The sequence below is a fragment of the Leuresthes tenuis genome, unplaced genomic scaffold (genome assembly GCF_036924035.1).
Source record: "Leuresthes tenuis unplaced genomic scaffold, fLeuTen1.0.hap1 SCAF_21, whole genome shotgun sequence".
NCBI classification, from domain to species: domain Eukaryota; kingdom Metazoa; phylum Chordata; class Actinopteri; order Atheriniformes; family Atherinopsidae; genus Leuresthes; species Leuresthes tenuis.
The window spans coordinates 10,083,755-10,111,011 of record NW_027325375.1 but is presented as its reverse complement, the minus strand read 5'-3'; the positions used below and the strand labels follow the sequence as shown (position 1 = coordinate 10,111,011).

General features: G+C 37.9%; 1 protein-coding gene across 2 annotated transcripts in view; it reads left to right on the top strand.

Moving 5' to 3' along the window:
• tmem132e (transmembrane protein 132E) overlaps window positions 1–26,937 on the top strand; it is a 394,285-nt gene extending 367,348 nt beyond the window's left edge. For both annotated transcript variants that reach the window (XM_072374892.1, XM_072374891.1), the window contains exons 8-9: window positions 15,191–15,385; window positions 22,812–26,937. In XM_072374892.1, the coding sequence (XP_072230993.1) occupies window positions 15,191–15,385; window positions 22,812–23,873 (1,257 nt within the window). In that variant the 3' untranslated portion in view covers window positions 23,874–26,937. The remainder of the gene's footprint in view (window positions 1–15,190; window positions 15,386–22,811) is intronic.
• Window positions 26,938–27,257: the final 320 nt, after the last annotated feature.

The window sequence follows — 27,257 nt, the reverse complement described above, 5'->3', positions numbered from 1 at the left end:
ATAATTACCCATCAATTTACCAACAGATGCAACTTGACACAATGACTCAGCTGTAATAAATAAATAGACTGTGTTCAGAAGTGATCTTATACTTTTACTGTCTTTTAAAGGTCTTGGTTGGAAACAAAACTAATGAAAGTGGGTTGAGGTTATCTAGACATAAATACATGCTGCTTTCTGAATCTTATTTAAACATATTACATGATGTTCTTTTCAGATATTGTTCTTCAGATTTTCACCCACCCTCCATAGGGTTGGGTGAGGTTAACCAATCAAGGAGTACTGTTACAATTTGTGGTATGATGTGGAAGACCCAAATGCAGACACAGACAAAAGCCGGAGGTCAAAATAACTTATTTATTACAAACAAAAGGCGCAGTGAAGCCAGAAATACATCAAACCTGAACTGGAGAAAAAAAATCAAAACGCTGATTAAATCTGAAAAGACTAGACTGACCAGAATAGAAACAAGAGCCAGGACACTTGCAACAGAGCAAGAGATTGTAATGTTGAGATCCGACAAAGACTATGAGAAGACAGGGAGCTTAAATACTGAGGAGTGATTAGTGAATTGTAGCAGCTGACACAATTGAACATTGAGGTGAAATGAGCGGAACTAATGAACAGGACATGGAAACTGAGGTAACTATAAGTGAAAGAATGGAACAGGAACTAACATAACCGAATCAAGACAAGACTAATGACAAGAGCAGAACATAATTAAAAAAACATGACTTAATCACAAACGAGAAAACAGAAGAGAACTGACAAAATCCTAGACAAAAACAAAAAAGGGAAAACGGAAAACTACTGAAGGAAGGTGGGAACAAGAACAAACCGGAACTATGACAAGACAAGACTAACTGCAACTCAAAGTAAAAACTAACAAAGACAAAACATGAGTGTTACTATAAACCACTAACGACTAGACAAATACAGACTTAAGAAACCCAGAATAACTCAAGGACACAAACAAATTAAGCATAAACAAAAACCAACTGAGAGCAAGAACAGAGAGCAACAAAGGACTAATGAATGCACAAATCACAGATAACAGAATAAATCCTAATGACGATCAAAGACTAAATGATACACCAAGACTAGAAAAATCAAAACCAAAGTCCAAAAATCTACAAACCCTAACAAGTAGCGTACATTATGATGGTGCTTGATGCACGTTCCCATGTTTAAGTCAACTGAATCTCTGAATTCAGCTTAAGAGGAAACGCGATAGACATCCAATCTTACATTTTTGAGCCTGAATATGAAGCGTACTCAGAAGAGTAATCATCATCTCCTTCTCACTCAGGTAGCCTCATATATACTAGTATATTCACGAGACCCCTTGGTGTCACCATTTTAACACAGAAAAGGAAACCTTTAGCAGTTATTGCCTTTAGGCTTAATACATTTAAACTGTCATCACATCAAAAGGATTAATAATGTAGCATAATAAATGCCAAACCACAATTTTAAAATGTATGTAAATATGTTAGTCTGACTAAAACCATATGAAACGTCCCAGTAAAGCTGCTCTCATTCACATATTGTTTCTTTTTCTTTTTGTCAGACTGTATCAGAAATTGTGACTGAAAATCAATTGTGGTTGATTGAAACATTTGCAATCTTTTACTGCTGTAATAAAATCCTGATTTTATAACCACAGTGTAATCTGACACAATCACCATTCAGGCAACTTAAAGACAAGGTCTGTGCAGTTAATTCAGCTATGCTTACATGTACGATGTTCCTCTGCAGAGAACGCTAGAAGCCGCAAAATGTCTTGATCAATGTCGGATATACTTTGTTTTATGAATCGACTGCCCTTCTGTGCATGTATAATGAGGATCTTGGCATCATTAGTTCGCTTGTGAGTCACTGTGGCTTGCTTTCAGAACTTTCACTGTTCTCGCTCTGTGCTGGATAAAGTATGAGTATAAAAAATTATTTTGTCATCATTTGATAGCAGCTGGTTTTGTTAGGAACGAGCTCTAACTGGTGTACTTATGAATCTAAACTTTTTTTTTTCGAGAATTTTTAACACTTCAGGACACGTGAAATCTCTTCTCCAGATAAACTCTGCACAAAAACAGGTCAGGAGAGTCAATGTCAGATATTTCAGTAGGCATAGACATAATAATAATATATTTTTGAGTGGAGGACTTCATTGACTTTAATAAAAGTCAACAGGATTAATTTCTATGGCCTTGCCAAGAGCTCAGAGAGGCTGCACCTAAACTTGGCATAGAGAGCCGAGAGAACATTCTAAACTTAATTATATTGTCAGCACGTTAGACTGCTGCAGTTAGTACAAAAGCTGAAGTAAAACTGAGGATGACAAAAATATGTTTATTTTTACAAATGGTTGAAAGTATTAGACAGGTTGAAGTTTGACTTGGTAATGGCTCAAGATGAGAAGTTAAAAGGTCATTATTTTTTATTCCGTGGGGACCTGAGTTACAGCAAGCACAAAATATCATAGCAATACATCTGAGTTGTTGATGTTTCACTCAAATCCCTTATGTAAAACCAAAAGCAAATTTACAACATTCAGCATCAGGGAATGGTAGCAAGCAAGTTTTGTGCTAAAGCATCTATCAAAAGTTGATATGTTTATCTGCATACGTGAAAAGCATTTACCCAGTGGTTCATATCAGAGAAATAGTCTGCAGGACTCACAAACAAAGCCATTTGTCAAGCCCCACAGTCAACATGGACGATACAACTAAGGACAGTTTCTGTGGGTTTGCAGGTGGATGTCATTCTACATAAACTCAGTCGTACGTGAAACTTCCCATCAGGACATGAAATCATTATGACTTAGTCAAATGATCAGTGGCTAATGAAACAAAATTGAAAAAATCAAGCTGCTCCAAAACATCCCCTCCTGCAGCTCAGTCCCTGCAGGTGTCTAAAGAATGTCTGAAAAGGACAAAGGAAGTGAAAAATCCAAGTCCAAACACCACAAAGGATGTCTATTTAGTATGAATGACAGATTAAACTTAAATTTCAATCATTTTCTGGAAAATAAGGAAATGATTTTCTAACACTTACAAAACTGATTCAAATCGTTCACCAGCTCATGAATATGAATCAAGGAGAAAGCTTTGCTTCACTTACTGCAACATTTCAGTCACTCGTTTGATTTCTCTTCTTGTAAGTCTGTCCGATTACAGCACTGCATATAAGTCTTTCTATTTTACACACCGTATAGCAGGTCTAGATAAAATTCTATAAATGACAAAATGAGCAATAGGAGTTCAATTACACATACAGCAGGTGTAAAGGATATCTCTTTACGAAGATCATGGGGTATGATGAGGACTCTAACAATCCACTAAACCTGGTCAGAGATGAATAATTAATCCAAAGGATTTTTGAACATTAGAAGCCTGTGGAAGTGAAAAGCCAGACTTGGGCAGAATTCACTTCTGGTCTTCAAACCAGAGATTATTTAGTTAATATCTTCAAACATTTCATCATCACAGATGGAGAAATGAAATTAGTTTAATCTGCAGAATATTCAAAAGAGAAATATTGAAAAAATGTTCTTGTGTGTTCTTGAAAGCACTTATTTGGTTGCCTGAGGTCATTGTCAACTCCAAATTAAGAAGAAAGATAAACCCTGACATTTAGTTTTGGGCCCCAACGTTTAATTCAAACTTATGTCAGTTTACAAAGTGATCCAGCCTCCTTCTTCTGTATCTCCACCTACCTTCAACTTCCCATGATGAAGCGTTCACTGTAGCTCAGAAGTGGCAAATTGAAACTCTTCGCTTTTTACTTTGCTTTAGACATCAGAGCTCATCTTTAGTTATATAGTTCACTTTACATAAGAACTATATGAGCAGATAGTAGTCTAGTTCTTATGTCCTGATAAGGAATGTACTTCAGATCTCTGAAAAGCCCTGTCCACAGGAAGAGAGGGGCAGAGTTGAATCAAAGGGGTCACGCCACATCCTAAAATGATCCACTTGAATCGAGGTGTAAATGTATGGGTGAAAAATAAGCTGCTATAGTGCCTGTGCTACTATGACGAAAGCATGTCACAGAAATGCCATTTTTTTTATGTTTTATGTTATACAGTCACAATAGATCAGATTAAGCCCTCAATATTTAGGCCTACATACACACACGTATGTATATGTATGTATATATATATATATATATATATATATATATATATATATATATATATATATATATATACATATAAATCTGGATGTATGTAGTATCTGTGTGTGTGTGTGTGTGTGTGTGTGTGTGTGTGTGTGTGTGTGTGTGTGTGTATGTAAGTATGTACCTGCGATCTTAAAACATACATCATTTATATAAGTGAAAATATTCATCAAAATCAACTTCCTAACCATTTCAGGTATTGAAGTAGGTGTGTTGCTCTTAGAAACCTGTAACTGAAACCATATAAATGATTATCATTTCATGTAACTGTGAACGGACTCCTATATTCATTGCTATTCACTGTGTTATACCTCTTCTTTGTGTGGCTATAAACTCTGATCTGACCAATAAATTCGAAAGTGTCCCAAGAAAGTCGTGTTATTCATGTGACTGTCAGGGACACTGAGTTGACTGCTTGGCTGCAAAGCTCTGCTGCTGTCGAAGGAATTTTTGCCAAGAAAGAGGGGGGAGGGGTATCTCCGCAGCTGCTGCCTCTTCATACTTTACAGTGTGGGAAGTCTTGTAATTATCTCAAAGTTTACAGAATGGTAAAACAAATTTTTACTCTGTTTCCAGAGGTATTACATTTGTATTTCATCAGTTCATCCTCTTAGAAGTGAAGCACTTCGTGTTTTGCGCAAACAAGCATTAAGAGGCCTGATGCATCTCTTTGCTTGTCAGTGTTAATTGTCCTGATGGAAAGCATAATGAAAATGCCCATCATTTCTTTCAAGATGAAGGCTAGAGCTTGCAGTCATAGTGTACTCAGACTAAATTGGCCTGCCATCTAAATCCACAAAAATGGAGCAAGACTAACTTTGGCAGACCTTCTGAATATTTGATTAAATTTTACTGTGCCTTTTCTCATATTATATTTAGATTATAGATGCAGGCTGTTACACGCTTAATTTGTGTTCCACTCATAAAAAGTTACTGTAGCAAAGAAAAAAGGTTATACAACAACCAGGGACACATACGTTGTGATGATCTGTATACAGCATGTGCTGTGTTATGTAAGGTTAATTATGCCTCTATGACTCTTTCTCCAAAACAAAAAAGGAAAAAAAAGTTAGACTTCTTTGTAGAATGTAAATAAAAGTAGAAATCCATTATTTGCAAATCATTCTGATCTCACAGGAAAAGATGTCTTGATCCACTTTTTGAAAACTAATAGTGTCACTTTGAAACAGCCATTTTGAGATGGTGCTGTTTTATATTGCGTGTTGGTGACGTGATGCGATATGTAACCCACGGATGTATTTGGTATTCAAGCCATAACCATGTATTTTCATGCCTGACCCTAACTAACTGTGACTGACACCAGAGTTGAAAAGGAAAACATTTTTAGGCAATACTGGGTCAGATGGGACTTGGACTCAGATGTCTTACATGACATGCAGTGATGTAAAGCCACCGTCCAGCCTCTCCCACTTTCTTTTGTTTTGTTTTAAATATATTACAGTTGTACAATATAACTTTGTGACAGTATTGTAATGTATAGGTATGTGAGAACTTTCAAAGAAAGTATCAGCATGTCACGTTTTTGGATCTTTGAAAATGTTGCATTTGTACCAACTTTGATTATACTTAGCAGTTGCAGTAATTCAAAACTTAGGCATATCATGAGTTCAAAAGGCTAATGTAGGCATGTAAGACCGTCCAAACCTTTTTTAGTCATGATGCTGCCATTAAATTCAAGATGAGCTAATGTTTTTCATGAAATAGTAAAATGTCTCACATTCAACATTTGATATGTACTCTTTGTTGTATTGTGAAAAAAACATATGTTCAAGAGATTCGTTCTGTTTCAATTTACAACCTGTTTTTGAATTGGGGCGGTACAAGCAGAACGTGCTTTGGTGCTATCTTAAGAAAATCGTTGGATGGTGGCATATTTTGCTCCATAACCTGGATAAATGTAGAATGAAAGCATTATTGGTTCTTACACAAGTTCGTCAGGCCTTCTGCTCTAAAACATCTTTAAAAAAATCAAGAATTCCAGCTTATGCACTGTTTGCTGGTAACAAGTTATGTTACTCATCACATGTAGTAATTTCCACTATAGAATCATGTCTGTTTTTAATGCATATTTTACTGAAATCACAGTGTACATGAGTTTTAATTTGAGATTATTTTGAAAACTACTAAACAATTTGCCCTTAAAGTCTTTGAGAAAAAAGGTAAACAGAGGTAAATCCCAGCTTTACGTCTGAAAAGACCCAGCCTCCCTGGGATTCTCATTTTGTACCCAATGTGTTACACCCAGTGTTGATGACCTGCTTTTAAAATGCTCAATAAGATGCGCTAATGTTTTGTCACAACATGTAATTTTTTTTGTTTTTGCCCTATCATAACATTTTCAATAACTTTTCAATTAAATCTAGGGTCTTAATGGTTTAAAAATATTGGATTCTGGTTTTTTTTCTTTTTACTTAATACAGAACCCATACTCCTTTTGCAACACGGCTTTACTTCAAATATAGAAAAATCAATTTTTCTAGCTTTCACATTTCATTTGACTTAAGCATCAAATAAAATGTTTTTTTTTCTTTCTATTTTCTTATTCACAGTACAACTTACACTTTCAGCTGGATGGAGCTGCATTCATGCTCATTAAAAACTAAGATAAAACCGTGTCTGCGCACTCGGGGAGTCCCACGCGGCAGCAATAAAAAACATTTTGACTCTCAGAAAATATAAAGTGCTTTCAGTATTCTGGGTTTATATCATGTCCAATTCTGTTTAATAAGATTTCCCACCAGTCTTCCAATCAGGCAAAAGACATTATTTTGGAGCATAAAGGAAAGGAATCTAGTGTCTCAATTAGTGTGTAAGGAATGCTCGTACTGCTGCTCAACTTGATGATGTAGATGTACCTTTGCTGTAAATCGTTAAAAGTGAGAATTTAAACTAGCAAGAGTTTCTTTTAGTGTAAAAAAAACTACTGAGGGTCCAACTGAAGGTTTATATCGTCTAGAGGAAGCATTCATTATCAGCATCAATAAAATGAGTGTAAAAAAAAAAAAAGAATGTGGAGAATAATGACCTGTTCTCATGGTCTGTTTAGACTTTCACTTTGAACTGATGTGTGTATGTTTCGATAGATGTGTAATGATGCGTCACTGCCATAAAGGTACTTTCCTCATATGTTCCTGCCACATTCAAAGGTAAGAACCCATGAAGACCATGGCTTGCATGAACAAATTTCCCACTGATATTTTGTTGCACCTTACACCCCAAGTGTGATTTATTGAAAGCATGTAGGGAGAGAAGTGCAGAAGGGGGGCATAAGGACAAAATAATGTAGTGTGCTGCAAGTCATATGCAGTTGCATGAGGGAGTATTCGTCATGTTCAGTGAAGAGACTCAGCAGGTCAGCGTCAATCTGCTGCTTGGTCTGATCATTGATCTTCTGTTTGCCGTAAGCACTGGTAATATACTACCACAGATTTGGTTCCCAACTTCAGCAGCAGACATGACGCCAAGCACAGCTTCTCACAGTGACAGGCAAGCTCCTCGCTTTAGACCACATAAAGTGTTTCTGGGTTGCTTCATGTCTCCTGCCGCTCCAATGACAAATTCAACAGGGAGCTGGGCTGGAAGCAGCGGAGCAACTTGAGCTATTCTCACCTTGATCACAGACAGGCATGTAGATCACTCATCATTCATTATTCAGTGTAGTTCAGAACTGATCACTGAACTTTTCCCCCCCATGCAATTAAATTTAAAAACAAACAAACAAAAAAAAAGCATTAAAGGGGACATATGAGAAAAATCCCCTTTCCCGTGCTTGAGAGCATATATTTTATGTTATCTAAAGCTACTACCAACTCCAACACTCAGAGAAAAAATGCAACCCTCACTAAGTATGTCATTCAGCGGGCAGGTTCATTTTAAAGTTGCAAATTCCTTGTCTACACCTCCATGCAACATCAAGTTCAAATCAAGCTGTATTCACTTATCTGGGAAGTGAGAAGTAAAGTGGTAAAGTGGTTTTGGTATTCCTCGGTCAATCTGAATGTTTCCATTTTACAACATTCCCATTTTGTTTGTACTTAATCCGAATTTTAGACACACCTAAATGGGAACGATCAGAATCTTTTGCCAAATTCCAAACTGATTAACCTTCTTGAATGAGTTTTATAATTTTAACTCTTTTGTTGGGACCATGTTTCCGGTCAATCAGTCAGGTGCAACAGCTCATTCAAGTCTGCAAACACTCTCTTTTAACTGCACTCATTTACATACTGTATTTAGACTTGTGAGGGTATCTGTTGGAGACACTGTTGGGAATATGGGAAATCAGTAACTGTGGGTAAAAGAAAATGAGGCAATTTGGATGAAAATGAAAACCAGATTGCTACACTTCATCAGCACATGCTCTTTGGAATACATCGCAAACAAATTGATTGCTCTCAGGGAGACAATCTTTCTCCCTAGTTTCTATTTTTAATGCGTCAAATGTTCATTTGAAGCTTAATTTCAGTCTGAAATTTGCAGATCCCCCTTCCCAGTATTAGTTTAAAATCCAAAGACTGAATCAGTGCCAATAGACTGAATAATGAACTTGACCAAAGCAGTTTTGCCATTCCAGATGATTAGTTTGATACTTAGCCACTGGTGAATACCGGTCTTGTGAATTTTAACTAGACTGAATTGAAGATTAACTGATATTTATGCCAATTATTCATAAGTTTAAAGCTGATAGTTTGAAGTAAGTTAAACACTAAATCTATCCCACCCAGCAAATTAACTTTTTCTGCCTTCAAACAATTGAAATATTAATTTGAAACTAAATATTGACTAATTCTAATTAAACTGCCCTCAAAAATCTGAAGTTAATTTCGTTTGCACAGAAGGAAATGAGCTGGACTGTGCAAAAGTGCTCATCCTCTGTGGGTGCTATCAAAACTCTATACAATTTATTTCAAGACAAATGTGGTAAATGGACTTGTACTTGTACGCTTTTCTAGTCTAACTGACCACTCAAAGCGCTTCACTACATGCCGCATTCACCCCACTCACACAGCACGTCTTAAGATACATAACTACGTGCTTTTCTAATCATTTATACACACATTCATACCCTAATGGATACACTGGGAGGCAACGTGGGGTTCAGTGTCTTGCCCAAGGACGCTTTGACATGTAGAAGCCAGAGTCGAACCACTGACCTTTCGATTCTTCCTGAGCTACAGCCGCCCCCGTGCACTTGTTGTTGAAAAAACAAGGAGTGGACATAATCATTTGATATTTGGATCATTTGTAAATTTGCTTAAACGAAGAAAAGGGTGTTAACAGACTGAAATAAATCACAGCCACTTCCTCGGGTTCCCTTTAGAATCACTTCCACCAGATTAACGTAACACCAAGCTGAAAAGCATTGTTTCATCATTCAGTTGTCATTTCTGACCACAGGCATGTTTACAGTTGGCCGGGCAACACCCTGCATTAGTCTAACTCATTTAGAACTGAGGACGGCAGGAATAGCGTCAGTTGACATAAATTACTTTTTGATAATGGATGAAGAATATGTTTAGTCACAAGGCGTGAATATGACATACATATTGATTCAAATATGCATCGAGGAGTACATGGCCCTACAGTAACTGTTCTTTGATACCAATAATAGTAATTCTGACTCAACCAATATGGATGATAAATAAATAACATTTTTAAAGGAGCACTATGACAACGATGAGGTGTGAAGAAAACTATGAAAATGAACTTTTATGCACCATCTGACTGACAGAGAGGACAAGATGTGGAAACCAGATAGTACTTTTCTTATCAAAATAGATTAATTTCAGGCAAACGTGACTAAGTCTGCTGTCAGTCAATCAGTAATATGCACTTTGTATGCATGTGTGTGTTAGCTGTTTAACAAAGAAATACGAAGCTGAAGTATTCTGGAAAAAGTGAGATACTTAAAACAACTACATATACGCATAGGGAATTAATCACAGAAGACCAGTGTCAGCCATCGCTCCTTTTGAGCCACTTTCCATCTTTCCATATTCTAGCAGACAGAGAGTAGGTTTTGATGCCGAGAGGGTATTTGTCAAAATGTGTTATGTTTGGCATTTTATGTAGATGCAGCAAAAGAAATAGGAACAAATGACTTTGTGACAGGCTGTTTAAAGTGCCTAAAGATACAATTTAAAATGAGTTCTTTGCTAAGTTGTATTTTATGTGTAGACCCAACACTGGTTCATTCCTTGAGTTAGGTGCCTTTTTAAGCTAGAATGATGGTTTGGCTGAACAAACAAACAGACATATTTCTCTGAAAATAAGTGAAGAGGCAGCCAATGTCCAAAGCAAAATGTTGAAAGATCCTCAAAAAGCCTGGAAAACTATTGCTATACTATGTCTGGCTGTTTGAGCAAAATGCAAGGAAATTAGGGCTGTATCAAAAACTTTTGCAAAGTCCTGTATATTTTGTATATTTTTTAAAGAGGTTTATTTGATTTTAAGTATCTATCTTAACTAATGACTATGTCAAGAACCAGAAACATAAACTATGGGAGGTTGAAAGTGAGACACAAAATTTAGTCTGCAGCATCTAATCTGTTGTGACAAGAGTTTCTGCTTTGTTTTTTTTAAATTGGTTTCAAGCAAAAATCACAACTTTACACAAGATTGGTTTCTGTGATTAGATGTCTTAGTTATATAGTTGTATATCAACGCACAATGTAGAATATCTTCAAAATTTGTTTTGACATTTAGACATAGTTGCCAATATTGATTTTTAACAGTGTTAGATTTTCTTTTTAGCTGCTTTAATTGGCCCTTGAAAATATCAGCCACGGCCGAATGGAACGTGAAATAGCAGAAAATCAATTGTAAGCATACATTTTTTTCTTGCAGGGTCATACTCCATCTGACCTCACTTGGATTTATGATTAGACTTTATTTTACACAGAAACTGACTTCTGTTTGTTCCAGACACACGCCTCACCTCTTTGTCAGTATTCATAAATAGACTTGGTGCTTTGTCTGTTTTGATTTTTTTTCTTCATAAACTGAATCTTTTCCCTAGAAATAGAAAGTTGTAGAATTAAGCTAAATCTGTTGTGGTTAGACAATCTCCTGCAGAGTGATCCATCATTTTCCTCGGGAAAACTTTAGGGCTTATTTTATTTATCCATTTACTATCATGCCTAGGGTTTTTGCAGTCACACAAACCTGTGTGTATGTGTGTGTTTGACTGCATGTGCACATGCTTGTGCTGTGCCCAGTGTGCCATAACTCTTCTTTCTGGCACATTAATCCATCACAAGTGAACAATATGCATATGGAGGTGGAACTCACTGAAAAAAATTGGAGTTGCAATTTTTTTTTCTGTTTTTAGCCTGTAAGTATTTTTTAGTATATCCAATGATATAATGGTAACTTTAGATTTTATTGTAGCATTAATGTATCGTATAATATAGTATGTGCAACAACACTTTCACAGAGCAGCATGGTTTTCAGCCATTAACTTCTGTATGTGAAGAAGACATTAGCCAAGAACATGATACAGCATCATTCATGGAACTGTGCATTGCATTAGTTTTAAATCTATTTTTTTCAATGCTGTGACAGTGTAAAAAGCGAAGGCATCAGTGATGATTTGGACTTGTTATGAAGCAAGAGGACCAGAGCACCTTACAGTCATTGAGTCAACCATGACCTTGTCTAGATACCAATGAATTTTAGATTCAAACGTGAGGCCATCTGTCAGCTAAAGCCTGACTGAAACTGGATCACGAACAGAACAATGATCCCAAATACAGCAGCAAATCGACAAAGTCTGAAACTCCCTGATGTCCTGATACATAAAACCTCAGCACTGGGAGAGAGTGTACTATTCTTTCTTTTCACATGACTGTAGTTTGAAAAATGCATACTGAAAACTAAATAACGAAAACCTCTTACAGTACCGGTATTTGTTTTCATATGTTTTGCTCTCTTATTTTCATGTGTGCTATCATAATTTTGAGACTCAATGGTGTTTAATAGGAAATAATTTGCAACAAGACAAGTTACCTTACAGACGTTGAAAAAAGGGACAGAGTTATAAAGACATCTGATGGAATAAATTCTTGACTTTGTTCCTTAAAGCTGGGAATGGTGGTTTGAGATTTTGTGCTACATTCAACTGGTTGAAGATATGAGCAGGACACAGAATCAGAAATGCAAAGCTTAAGAGCAGTTCATTGCAAAAGCTCAGGGGAGGGAGTGGAGGTAATGGTGGGTAAAGTCAGAAAGGCTGAGGAAAGCTGATGTCGCAGCAGCTGAAGCAAGAGCAGACAGAAGAAGGAGCAAGGATGGTGAGTAGGCGGCAAACATGCTGAAGGCCAGCAGAACAGGCAGAGTTGGGAAGCAGGTCAGGGGGTGACAGGCTGGATGAGTTGGGGGTGAGCTACAAGGTCATACCTTTAGCACCACACTGGGTGAGCAATCTGTTGGAGACTGGATGAGAAACTGAATAGCACCACAAAGGCCATTCACAAAGCACACAGAGAGAATGTGCCCCTCTCTTATTATGTACATCCTTGTTACATCCTTGTACCTGTGGAAATCACTTCTTTCCAACATGTTTAGTATAGCGGACGAGGCTTCCTACTGGGTTGATATGAGTACGGCATGTATCTGGACATATCCAAAATATCAGGGAGCGGGCACGAGGCAGCATACAGGTCAATAGAAATAACAAACTCTTACTCGGACAAAGGCGCTCACTTGCACAGCAGCAACAAATGCTCCGGAATATTTACCATGACGTTCATATATTGTCCCAACTGCTAATATTCCAGAGATTTCACTTGGGGGCCAGATGAAAAACATTTCAGGATGCCAATGCGTGTATGAAAGCAGATTACTTTTCACTGAATTAGTGTCCTCAGTGAACAATTTCTTAATGGTTTTGGTTCTAAGTCTTAATTACTGTTTGCAAAATGTACTTACTAGCATGCAGCGTTCATGTTATGTAATGGCTGCACTTAAGATAAAATTGACAATAAAGCAGGGTATTCATTAGGGCATGGCTGTGTTATCATTAACAAGTCACCACCCAATGGGAGGGCCTAGTCTCTACTGTTCTCAGTCAGCTCCAACACTGCCTCATAACATCCAGTTTGAAAAGAGCGACATAACAAAGGGAAAGAACAGAGTGGCTGTTATACATGCTGTGTTTTAAACAGTCGATGGTCAGAAAAATTCAGTCAAACAACACAACTACTATTTCTTTTTTGCCACACTAACCATAAGATTTACACTATGCAATTGTGTTTCATGGTGTTGCCATTAAACGTAAAGGAAGAAGAGCTTGGACTTCAAAAGAGACAGATCAGGAGCAGTACATATTTTGTTCCTGGTCCTGGGTGTTTTTTAACAGCTGAACTTTCACATGGATCCAAAGCTTTAGAAAATGTAAGAGGGAGAGAGGACTGAAACGACTCCATGTGGTTGTAAAGATAATCAGATGGATAATCAGGTTGAAAAGCTCCAGAAAAAGGTTAAATTTGGGGCTTCAGTTGAGATTATTATAGAAGATGAACATAACTCATAGCAACCTAAAACTGACCACAAACCTGTGTGCTTCTTAATGGTGATTTTTTTTTTTAATTTTCCACAGTAACACTATCACCTCCCATTATTGTCTTCAGAACATTCAATAATGGAGATAGGACCAAATAAAAAAAAACATAATTGATTTCCCTGCTACAGATTTACAGAAGAAACCAGGGGCTGTAATTGAAATTATTTGGCAGGAGCCTTTGCAGGACAAATGCTGCAGGGCAAGTTGTTCCTTTAATTATGTGAAACTTAAATCTGTCCCAACAGCAGAAAAAAAGGAAAAAATTAAAAGAATGATGTGGAAAGGATCCTTCAGGTGTCTGACTAATCAACACTTTATTTTTGATCTGTCGGCCCACCTGACTGCTATAAATATTCACATCAGATTGTAAATCAGACAGCAGCTGGATGTTGCTGTTTTGAAGCAAGTTAATGTTCTCAGTTCTCATCAGGTATCCCTGGCCTGGTGTCATGGTGCTTGTTGTCCCCTCTTTTACTGTTTGTTTTTTTTCTTTCCACCATCACCTTGTGCATGCTTGGGATGGCAGATTGGATCGAAGTGAAGTTTCGGTGCAATCTGTTTGTTTCCTTAGCTAAGCTACATTTTAATAGGGTCTATATGAATTTGACTTATTTGGAATTTAATTAATTTGATTTTTATTTAATTATGATAGTCTTACACTTAATTGGATTCTAATTGGTTTGAATAGGACTGTATCTTTGAAGTGCCCTGAGATGCCATTTGTTGTAATTAGGCTACAGATAAATAAAACTATACTGACATAAATTGAATTGAGTTGAATTGATAAGTGAAGCTTGTCAAACACCAAGTCCTTAACTGCAGCAGCTTTACACTTTACTTTTTTTTTCTTTTTTTTTAAACATAGTTTAAGTCATCAAATACTTAAGATGAAGGTGAGATTGATTTCCCCATTTGACTCCCTCTACAGTGAATGGCTCTTTACTGTTTACCTGTCCCTCTTGACCTTTAATTGCGGCAGCAAAGTGAAAGGACGATATTTCATAAGAGGCCAAATTCTTTGTCAAGATGCTTGTCAAAGTCTCAGGATTACCCAAAGTGATAGAACATTCTTTAAATGGTTCTTCGAGATTTGTGTGAAGACACTTGATGGGCACAAGTTTTGTCTGCTAACCTTCACTTTGAGACGTGCCTTTACAGCTTCATATTTTTGTAGTCTGGTAGACGATTGACGCCGTCTCAAGTGAGTTTTTTTCTCTTTGCTGTTGTTTGTTTTTTCCACTTTGATGGAGAGGCATTGACACATGGATTCGGGATGAGCTGGAACAAACAGCTCAAAGCACTTTCATCCAAAATTGGCTTGTCATGGGCTTTATGAGCTTCAAAAAGACAATAAAACTGTTTTGGACGACAATGATGCCCCTCTGCCATGTTGAGATGCAATAAAAGCACATCTTTTTTTCTCTACAGGTGGAGTCTCCACTGGCAGTGGATGCAATTCTGGGAGAGGCGCCATTCTCAGTCACAGATGACAAGGTTTCCATAATGGAGCTGCGTAGTCACGCTATTTCAGGCCTGACACTGTCACTGCAGCCCAGCCCTGGCAACAGCCACACCATGGTGGCCAAGGCAACCGGCCTTCAGACACTCACTTCTCTCAAACAGGTACAAGCTGATTTATCATTCTGTGCAGAATTATAACCAACTGTACAGGTAGTCAGTAGTCAGGTAGTCAAACAAAGATCAACTAAAATGTATCAGTTACTGAAAAATATACTACAATTCATAGAAAAGCACATATGTGTTATAGGTAGCTGGCTGCATTCCCTAAACACACATCTACCTTCAGTTAATTTCTCCTGGAAAAGCTCCCACGCTCAAAGGAAGAGTCAGTTTTTATTGTAAGCGGTCACAAATATTTACACCATATTTTCACCTTCAGAGTGCACACCTGTATCATAAAGATATGCAGGTTTTCCCACAAATCTTGCTGCATATTCATGGAGCTGTGTGAGCACTGACAGCAAAATTACCAGCACTCTACCTCTGTTAATAACAAGCATTAGCAGCGAATGTTATTTCCAAAGCACTGTGTCCCCTTCATTTCAAGCCATGACATTTTTTATTTACAAGAAAATACAAATACATTGTCAAACTTATTGTTGCTAAGGAAGTAATTTACAAGTTAATATGATAGTCTTTCAAATGCCAGCTGGATCATTGATGATTTAAATTAAATTCAAATTAATCACAAAATGTGAAGTTCTGTGCAAATATCTTGAGCCAACCCTAATTTCTTTCAATTTTATAAGGAAAAAAGGAAATACGTGCAGTTATTTATTGAAATATGAGCAAACTTAAATCGAAATGGAGTAAATGATTCAAAAACAGTTTGTACAATTCTAAAGAGCCTGAAAGTCATGATTTGGTATGAGCACCTTTATTCTTCAGCACAACTGGAGCACAAACTAAGATTCAGTATTTGGTTTAACATTGTCTTGCTGAAATATCCAAGACCTGTTGATGTTTTTTATACGGTGCTGCCTTAGGGCCAAAGATCCCATGCATCCAGTATTAATTCTCAGCTGTGTCCGTTTCACACGGCTGTCTCCAGATTATCAAATACACCACTATATACTGCAGATAATAGTATATAGTACTATTATAAATTTTATGTTGAGGAAAATGTTTCTTAAATTGTTAAATAGATGCTGATTTTACTGAACCTCTTTGTCCATCTTTACTTCTGAGAAATTCTTCCTCTCTTGCTTTTTATACTCAGTCTTGTTACTGACCTGTTGCCAGTTAACCTAATAGTTAACCTGTTCATTTCGCAAGCTGTTTCTTCTTAATACCACTTACCTTTCCAGCCTTTTTTGCCCCGTTCCAATTTTTTGAGACATGTCATCAAATTCAAAATGAACAAATATTTTTCATGAAATAGTAAAATGTCTCACTTTCAGCATTTGATTTGTTCTTTATGTTATATGGTGAATGAAATATTGGTTTATGAGATTTGCAAATGATTGTACTCTTTTTTTAATATACATATTCTACTAATACAAGTCTTAAATATGAGATAAAGAGAAGCAAAAGAGACAAATAATACAAGCATGGTAATTTGTATCTTTTCCTTGTATTGAGGAAACTGTTCATTTATCCATCCACTTTTGCTTCCAGTTTGTGATGTGCCCTCCTTGTGCAATAATTACTGCAGTTAAATACTTCCAGTAACCATTAATCTGTCCTGGACATCAGCTTGGAGGAGGTTCAGGCCTACAACTCTTGAGATGCTGCAGGGTTTCCTCATACAAACTTTTTCCCTTTCACAAAACATAGCTCTCCTCATTTAAAGCTTATTTTCTAAGTCTTGTCTGCCCAAAGAAGATTTTTTCTTCTGGTTTGTCCACATGATCTTATGCAAACAGGAAGCAATGATTTCTTCTGGATTTGTTGCTTAGAATCAGGGTTTTGTGACTTCATTAACTATTCACACAATATAGTTGAGGAATAGTTTACATCCAAATGGAAGATTGATGGTTTGATTTCCAGCTCTTAAATGTGTTGAAGTAGACTTCAGCAAACCACTGACCCCACATTGTCTCCAAAAGGTTCACTGTCGTGTGATTGTGGAGAACAGAAGAAGAGTCACATATAGAGACTACATACTGTATAAACTTCTGATCAGAAAAAGCTGGGACAATGTGGAAGATTGTATGAACCGCGGATATTTCACATTTTATTTTCATGCTTCCATTTTTCCTTTTTATGACATTCTTGCGTTGTGAAAAACAAGTGATGACGCATTTCAGGTGTTATTTTGTTACATTCTTCTTGACAAGTTGTTAGATGTACAAACATGTTTTTTGTTTTACATTCTTTCGTGGAGACTAGTCAGGACTACAGACAGGTCAGCCTTGTTGAAAAATGCATAGATGTCCCTGGAAAAGATGTGTTATGATTTTGTGGGAACACCCTTGTTGAAACACTCAAATTCAGACCAGCAGATGATGAGATGAACTAACCAAGAAAAACCATGGCAGAGCAGGAAATACATAAAACCAAACTGGAGAAAAACAAAAAACTGAATACTGGCAAAACTAGAAAAGACCAAAACTAATTAGAACTCTAATGAAACTTCAACTAGAGACTTAACGAGAGGTTGTAATGGAAAGGATCTGACAATGACTGAAGGAAAACAGGGAGCTTAAATACTGTGGGGAGCCCGATGAGTAAATGGATGCAGCTGAGACTACTGACCACAGATGAATGAGTGGAACTGATGACCAGACCATGGAAACTGGAGAAGCAATGAGTGAGAATGAATAAACCAAGACAAGATACGTAAATGACAAGTAAATGACAAAGACAAACATGAGCTTAACTATGACTGATAACGAAAGACTATCCATCCATTTTCTATATCCGCTTAATCCAACTCAGGATTGCGAGGGGGCTGGAGCCTATCCAAGCTGTCACTGGGCGACATGCAGGGTTCAGCCCGAACAGGTCACCAGTCCATCACAGGGCCACATAGAAACAAACGAGACAACCATCCACATTCACACTCACAGGTTCAATTTAGAGTCACCAATTAAGCTGACATGCATGTTTTCTGGTGGTGGGAAGAAGCCGGAGTACCCGAAGAGACCTCACATATACACGAGGAGAACATGCAAACTCCACACAGAAAGGCCCCAGCTGGGATTCAAACCAGGAGCCCTCTTGTTGTGGTGCTAACTACCACAAGACCACACAGCCCATAACTGAAGACTAGAAAAATACAAACAGAATAAATCCTGAATCTAATAATTCAATAACAAAAAACAGATAGACAATGAACCCAAAAAAAACCAAGACATGAGAAACAAAACCAAAGACCATAAAACCACAAACCCTAACAAGACATGTTTGCCATGTTTGACATGCTGATAGTGTGACATCCCATAGTAATAACCAGACTCATCATCCTCCTTTCTTTTAGCCCTTTCACATATCTGCATAATGTCCATTTTCTCCTTTTCAAAAGGCATTTTTTACCTACATAAAGGGATGAATTGAAAGCTAGAATTGCTTCAGTAGCATCCAGTCAGTACTGCGTGAAGTCAAATGTGTACATATTTTATAGTGAACAACAGCAAGCACCACTATATATAAATCATATGAGATGTCACTGTGATATCATTTAATTATGGCAACAGAGCAATCATCAAGAACTAACTGCAGCAGCTGTTAAGGGGCTCTTTTCTTGATGTCCCACTAACAGTTTGTGGTCAGTGGGTGTCCTTATTTCTTTCCTAGAGCAGGTAAAATATGTGTATTTGCAAAACCCATTCACCGGCTCGTATTGTCAAAAAGACACTAGTTTCATTTTTGAAGACTAAAATTATTTCCAATCTAAATCTTATAAGCAGCAGCTGGCATTGTTGGGAAGGACGCTAGATAATGGTAGCGGCGATGAGCTAATAAGTATCCGTGGTGTTGTTTTATTCCAACCCTCATTTTAAGCAAGCCCGATTAAACTTTTCTGATATGTCCAAATGCATTTCCCAAACTGGATTTCTTTGCTCAAGCAAGAGTGGAGAAGATGCCTGTGTGGGGACATTTCCATTTTCTTTGCTGTTGTGTTTTCAGACAGAGAGAATGATCTGTACAAAGAACAAACTGGCAGGCCTGCAGGAAAACTGTGTGCATGTGTTCATCTCAGTGCTTTTCCTGCTCTGCCCTTTTTCTGGCCTGCAAGTTGCGAAAAATGCAACGACAGCTACATCAGGCATGAGTGAGAGAGAAGCGAGCGTTAAATTTCAATTTTTCTTGCTTTCCGCTTCTTGGCCACCTTGAAATTTAATTATTGTAATGTATTGTCCTAAGTGCTCTCCAAGGCTGAGCCATAAAAGGCAGCCAATTCCTCCGCCGGCAAAGCTCTCAGAGGACCACTGGAGCTATTTCAAGCCATTTGATTCTGTTTCACAGGAAAACTCTCAAAATGTCCTCTACTCCTCCAGAAATAAATGAAACACATAAACTATGATGGGTGGAGTTTTACAATCAACATGTCTGCATTTTCTCTTTTATTACCTTGAAGTTCAAACGTAAAGTCTTCAGTTTTTGGAAGTTCTACACAAACCAACTTTGGTTGCCATCATCAACTCATTGCTGCTGCTTAAATTAGCAACTTTGTAAGATAGTTTTGAACCTGAATACTTTTATTTGAAAGGAACGTCTTACCTGCTTATGTGAATTTTATCATTGAAGCTGTTTAGGTTCAGTTTACATATGATCCCATTAAGCATAAATCAGAAAATGCAGTGAAATTAAAGACAGAAAACTTAATCTTTATCACATGATGTATTTTATAGAAAATGCATGCATTACATTTACTCCTGGCTGATTTAGTGTATAATTCTTATCAAGAGCTGCCTTCATACAGACATGCTGAGATCAGAGAAGTCTGCCTCCTGGTGAAATATTGGCACATTTTAGTAGTCTTCTGTTGAACCTGAACCAAAGGGATTTTTTTCTTCTGAGCAAAGTGGGTGTGCATCTGTTTGAAACTGTTGAAAACTGTTGCAGAAAGAAAATGCTCCCCCTTTGTCATTTGTCCAAATGGTTGGTAGGTAATGTTTAAACAAACTGTGGACAAAAAGGACTGCCTTGATTACGTGGATACTGATGTTGTGGTTCAGTCTGCGGCAGATAAATGATGTCGGTTAACCACCGCATGGAATTTGAGGCATTTTATCCAATCTCACGACAGGGGAGTACAGAGGGTGAAGAGTGACAGAAAATACAAAATGAGACCTTCACGCAGAGTAAATACAAAGAGACAAACTCATCATTCGAAGCACACACTACTGCTGTGTGCCTTATCTGTCTGTGCTGTAGAGCGAGCCTGTGTTGTAGCTTTCAGGACAGCACAGTCATTCCTCTGCTACCCCTTCTTCCTCCATGCTTGAAAGCAGTGTGCTCGCGTGTACATCAGAGGCAGGCTGTCTCTGTGTATGTTAGGGCTTGTACTGAGTATAAGATACTGCGGATGCTTCACAAACACTCTGGAGATTCAGGGATTGGAGTAAGTCCAGGACTTCAAAGGCGCTGTTGGGAACATATGCAAATCACGGTCAATGCTGCAAAAAAGAATGTAATATGTTATACTGAAATGTTGTTTTGAGGGATATAAACACATAGTAGTTAACGATGTACTTTGCTTTGTTGACAGCAAATTCTTTAACAGAAAAATTTAAAATTATAATCCCTGTATATTTTTGGGCGGTCTGATAGATTTTCTGTTTTCCACCCAAAGTGATGCGTGGGTGGAAACATGAATTTGAGGAGGGTAAAAGAAGTCTTTGAATTATTATGTTTTTGATTTAACCAAGTATCCTGTATCATGAGGAGACATGGCTGTTCTGTTTAAACTGTGAGGTAATGGAGCAAATAAGATGCAGTCTGGTTGAAATTATAAGGATTTGTAGGATAAAAACAAAACAACTATGTGCCTACCATTTTTGTTACAATAATCTTTGCAAACTTGCTCTGAGAGCAAAATGTGTGCTGTTTGGGCTGGCAGACAGTGGACTAAAACATTATGAGGGCATAAAATACTTCAGAATTCATTGGGTTTTTTTGTATTGGGCACAACTACTAATGCATACTGGCTTCCTGTTTAAAAGTCTTTGTTTAGCTTTCTAGCAGCCAGACTTTCTTTTTTAAAGGTTTTGTTGGCTTCAGTGGGCTTTATTTGAAAAAGGACATCCAGCAAAGGGCCACAGGTCAGACTTGAACCTATGACGGATGTGACAGGACAAAGATCCCCTTTACATGGTCTGCCCACTCATCCCAGTAAGCTAAACAGCAGCCCAAGCAGCTAGACTTTTTATTATTTGCAACGGCTCTCAAACAATAGTTTTTTTAAGTTTTTTGCCATTCAAGTATGAACAAGCCTTCTAACTCCAGGGTGTCATGTCTTCACACAACAGACAACTTAGTAAAGAACCAATTTTAAATTTTATCTTTTGGTACTTTGTTACTAACAGCCTGTCACAAGCGTTTTTTATTTCAGTGACATATTTTGGCAAGAATTTTTAAAGATAACAATGTTTGACAGACATTTTTGCACCAAGATGATTATTAAGGAGCTGCAAATCAGTGGCAACAGGTCTTATGGAGGGATGAATCCTCCCCAGAGCCCGGACTTAAATATTACTGAAGCAGTGTGGGATCATCTTGACAGAGAACGGAACAAAAAGCAGCCAACATCCAAAGAAGAACTTTGGGATGTCCTTCAAGAATCCTGGAGAACTATTCCTGAAGACTACTTATAAAAATGACAGAAAGCTTGTCTCAGAGGGTTTAGGCTGTGTTGGAGAATAAAGGTGCTCAGACTAGAAGACTTTCATTGACTTTCAAGCCTGTTAAAATTCTACAAAATACTGTTTTTGTTTTGTTTCTATTTGCCTAATATACTATATTTTCTATTTATGTTTGCACTTGTCCTAATAAATTACTTTCATACTTTAAATGCTTACTGTTTTCTTGGCAATATGCAAAGAAATGATGGTTGGCTCAAGACTTATCAGAGTATTATATGTAATGTAAAATGATATCGCATGTTCACATCTAATGTGAGGGGACAGCATTCTTTTTTCTAAGACTGATGGGAAATCCAGACTAAATTGCTGTCAGACTAATTTTTTCAAAATTTTAATTCGTACTTCTTAGTATGTATGAAATTATGTAAATACAGCATTTCTGCTGACAATGACCAAGCTTCCAGTACTAATAATCCCTTTCATTATTCAATTTTCCCTCCAATAATCAGTTACAACAAAAGGGTTAATGACAGTGTTTTTCTTGCTATTTAGGTGCTTCATCCATCAGTGAAACTTATTTTGTTTTTATAACTTTATAGTAAACACTTCCTATCTAATATCACAAGTACATCTACTGGAGAAGTTTCAGGTCCTTATCAAATCTACTTCTGATTCTCTCTCATTTCTGAAGATTAAACGATTTGGGGGTTTTAAAGTTATCTAATTATTTTTGCAGAAACTAGATATCTAATCTGTATGTGTTTCTTTTTGTCCAACAGGAGGCCTGTCTATCTGTCTGGATGCTTTTCAGTGACAACACAGCTGCTACACTGACTTACTTTGATCCCAAAGACTACAACCTCAACGCCTCCACATTGGATGATAAAGTCGTGTCTGTGTCCCAGGAGCCTCAACAGCGCTGGCCTGTGGTGGTAGCAGAAGGGGAGGGATCGGGCGAAATGGTGCGTGTGGAGATGACCATCTGTGAGGCCTGCCAGAAGACCAAACGCAAAAGTGTCATCGCATCTGCTGCAGTTTATGTCAAGGTCCGCTTTGGCCCAGAGGAAGACTCTGAGGAAGAGGCAACCACAGAAAGTGAAACTGAGCTTGTGCCTGTCACCAGGCGGCCAGTGATTGATCCCAATGTCAGTGGAAGAGTTTATGAGACATCTAATGAGCAGCCTGCCAGCGTTCCCATTGATTACACCAATTTCCCCACAATTAGCAACCAAGAGCAACCAACCGAGAGTGATGGAGATGAATTTGTGCATTCACCTCGCAGCATGACAGACCTTGAGATTGGCATGTATGCGCTACTGGGAGTCTTCTGCCTGGCCATCTTAGTCTTTCTTATCAACTGCATCGTATTTGTGCTCAAATACCGCCATAAGCGCATCCCACCTGAGGGGCAGGCCAACATGGACCATTCCCATCACTGGGTGTTCCTGGGAAATGGCCAGCCACTGAGGGCCCAGTGCGATCTGTCACCACAGCAAGTGGAAAGTCCCAGCAACCCTTTGGAAGGTGTACAGACTTGTTGCCATGGGGACCACCACAGCAGTGGTAGTTCCCAGACCAGCGTTCACAGTCAGGTACATGGACGGGGCGATGGCAGCTCTGGTGGCTCTACGAAGGAGAATGGCGAGGAGGCCAGTTCACCCACCTCCAAGCGCAAGAGAGTCAAGTTTACCACATTTACAACCCTTCCTACTGAGGAGCTGCCCTACAACTCCATCCCCATAGCAGATGAAGAAGACATTCAGTGGGTCTGCCAGGATATGGGTTTCCAAGACCCAGAGGAACTCCATAATTACATGCGCAGAATAAAAGAAATAGCCTGAGTAAGGAAGTATATAGTGAGACGCCACTCTCAGCTTTCTAAAACAAATGTTTCTTTCTATTTTTCTCTTTTTCACCTTAGTGAAAGGTAACTTTCACAGACTAAAAGGCCAAATGTTGTTTTGGTTAGGGTTTGTTCCATTTAGTTTGCACAGTGCTGTTATTTCATACATGCTCACACAGAAGAGAAAGCAAGTAAGCCAAAGACTTGACCAGAGGGTCTCAATCTCCTGAGACATCTGTAAATCTTGGCTATGGCAAACATGTTTAACTGGGGAGCTGAGCCATGGACACATGAGAGCTGCTCCAGCTCTCTTATGTTCAGGATGTGACTCTAGAGAAAGCCTGATACGCACAGGACTGCAGAAGTTAGCGACTGTGTCTAAGCGGGACTCTACAGTACTGTACCTATTCCAAACAAAGAGGCCTTTGATGAACAAAAAACTGTCAAAGACTCTTATGAAAGCTGTGTTTTAATTCATTTTGTTTTTGCCAAAGTAGGAAAAGCATTCTTTTTGTGGCAAAACATTCGTCATTGTTGTTCTTGGTGCAGCACACACCTACTCATGTTTACTCATGTTCATTCCTTACAATTTCTACATGACATTTGTAGTTGAAAGCCGTGCTCTGCTAATAGTCCTGATGGTTCTGATGAATCTAATGCCTTATAAAAGCGGTTACAGTTCGCTGCTCGTATCAGCATGGACACCCTGTTTTCTCACCAAACAGGCTAGAGACAGTGTAGTAAAAGCACTGATGTAAAATTCTACAAACGCTCCCTGGTGTGAGGTCTAAAGTGAGAAGAGCTTGAGCATTGTGAGGATCTTTGAGTCTTTGCATGATAGAGGATCTTGAGGCACAATCAGCCACTTTTTTTCCTAAATTTGTAAATGTTTATATTGTAATTATATAATTATTCATACACATTACTAAACTAAATATGTTATCATGCATCACACGCATGCCATGTTCAGCCTTCATACATGAGGACATTCCGCTATAGTGTATGTATATAACGTATGGAGCTGGAATCATTTCCAGCACAAACCCTCAACAAGTTACTCACTCAAAGGAGGAGTGGAAAGCTAGTTGAAGTTTTGGAAACTTTATAGTCTTGTGGTGGGTTGAAGATTCTCTCTCAAATAGCAGTGTAGATTTTAAACACACCCATATCACATTTGACTGTTGAACATGTGGATTAGCTATGCATCAGAACTGTAACAGAACTTTCCCCAAGTTTAGCTGGCCTCCAGCCTCTGGGAGAGTAGAAAACCTGAAATATACTAGTCAAAAACATTCTCACTGAGCACAAGATCATCTAAATTTTGAAGGTAATGCAGTCCACCCTTAAAGAAGGTTGGTGGTGGTAATATATTATTGATTTAGACCTATCATGTACATCATGGCCACCCCATGCTGTCACGCTGTTTTCATTGTTTTATGTACAAATTCCCTGTTTTGTTAATCCGTTCATCTGGAGGTCACAAATTTGCCTGAAACTAAACGACTAGCTCCTATTGGGAGAAGAAAAACAATACTCCCACTGACAGAAAAGCTGAACAGTTGATATGGGTGTGGTTGTGGATGTTATTTACAAGTGTGACGGTATTAATTCCGGTCTTTTACTGACGCTGAAGATGAAATTTGTAAGCGTATTAAGAAATCTCAACACGGAGATTTCAAACAAAACATCACAAAGCAGCCACACAGCAGGAAGCTGTTGGCCTGTTTGAGTAGAATATGCTTTTTTTAGTTTTGAAGTGGATAACTAGAGATGACTTTTGAAGGTTTATGTTTTTCCAACCCTGATCTCACATGAAACGATTTCTCTTCAGGACTAATGAGACAACCAGGAGATGAAAAAGGACTTTCTGACTGAGTTTGCTTTAATTCTGCACTGTGCATCCTAAGGGTTTGATTTTTCTTTCATGTTCACTGACTGACTGATTTCCATGATCCTATAAGCAAACAAATGTCACTTCCTCCCTCTGTGGCGATAATGAGCATCAGCTCCGCTTGTCACTCAAAGTTGACACTCAGTATGTATTTTGCTGCCATCCTACCAGCTTGGCAGCCCCTGCAGTGTTAGCGCAAACCCAATCCAGAAGCACTCTCATTGTCGCAGCTCTGTTATTTAACTACAAGCTTCACATGGGACAAAACTACTGAATTAAAGAAGTCATTTTTATGAATATTGACAAGATTATTTAAGTGAGCTTCTTATTAACCTGTTGATCACTTGTAAAAGTTAAATGTAATCTGAAGGTGAAACAATTTGCTCACAGTAACACTGTAAGTACTGAAGAAAAACAGGCTTTAATTTTTCACATATTTGAAAGTACCGGTAGCCATGATCTCCCATCAGTAACCCATACCTTTGGACATTCTACATGTATATAGACCCATAATGAACTGAAATCCTGGACTGGGACTAGAGATTTGGGTTATTACTATACAGCCTGATTTTAGTGTTACATACATTCAGTACAGTTCACCTGTCACTGTTCCGCCACAGCATTAACAAGATCTGCTAATAATTTGAGAGAAATAGCAGCCAGCTGTGAGTTTATCTCTTTTACCATCAAATAATGGTATCTCAGGATGATTGTAGAATGTCTAACAAATTCAGGCTGTTTTGCATTTGTTTGACCTCTCAGATAGCGAATAAGTATCTAATAGTTCTCCTAGTACATAAAACACAACTCTTAAAACACGTTCATTTTTTAAACCCTTTTTTACATTTTAATTCTTCTCTCTTGTGCATTTTGTGTCATTTTTGTGGTATTAATACTTTGCCCACATGTTGCTCATTTTGTGTTTTCTATGAGCTGCTAATAGAGACTTCTTACAACATGTAAATGAAGATTTGGAATTACATGCCCACCCTCACGCCCACCCACGGTGAACTGTGCACGACATGCACGGCTCAGTTGGCTGAGCTACGTAACCCCCACACTGACTATAATATTGTAATGTACAGAGCACTGTTAAATTTCCTGTATTCTCTTGAAAACAAGCCCTTGTATTTTCCTGTTATATGTAAAGTACTAAAGAAAATGCAATACACATGTGACGTGTCATTTTTACTTAACTTTTAAGTGTTTCAGCAACAATGGTCTTTAATTAATGTTTTGGCTCAGTGTCCTCAGCATGTCAAAATGAATTATGTCAGGAACTCAGCCTCAAGCAGCTTCATCTATGGTCCTGACCTTGAATTATTTGGGCTCATTGGGAATTTAATGTTTCATAAGGAGGTTGAAAATCACATCAAAATATCTGATTTACACAACATGAAAGAAATAGTGTTACAAAAAAATGAACATCATTATTTGGTCTACTTTAACTGTCATTTACTTCCAGTCATAATTTTAAAAAATGGAATCTTT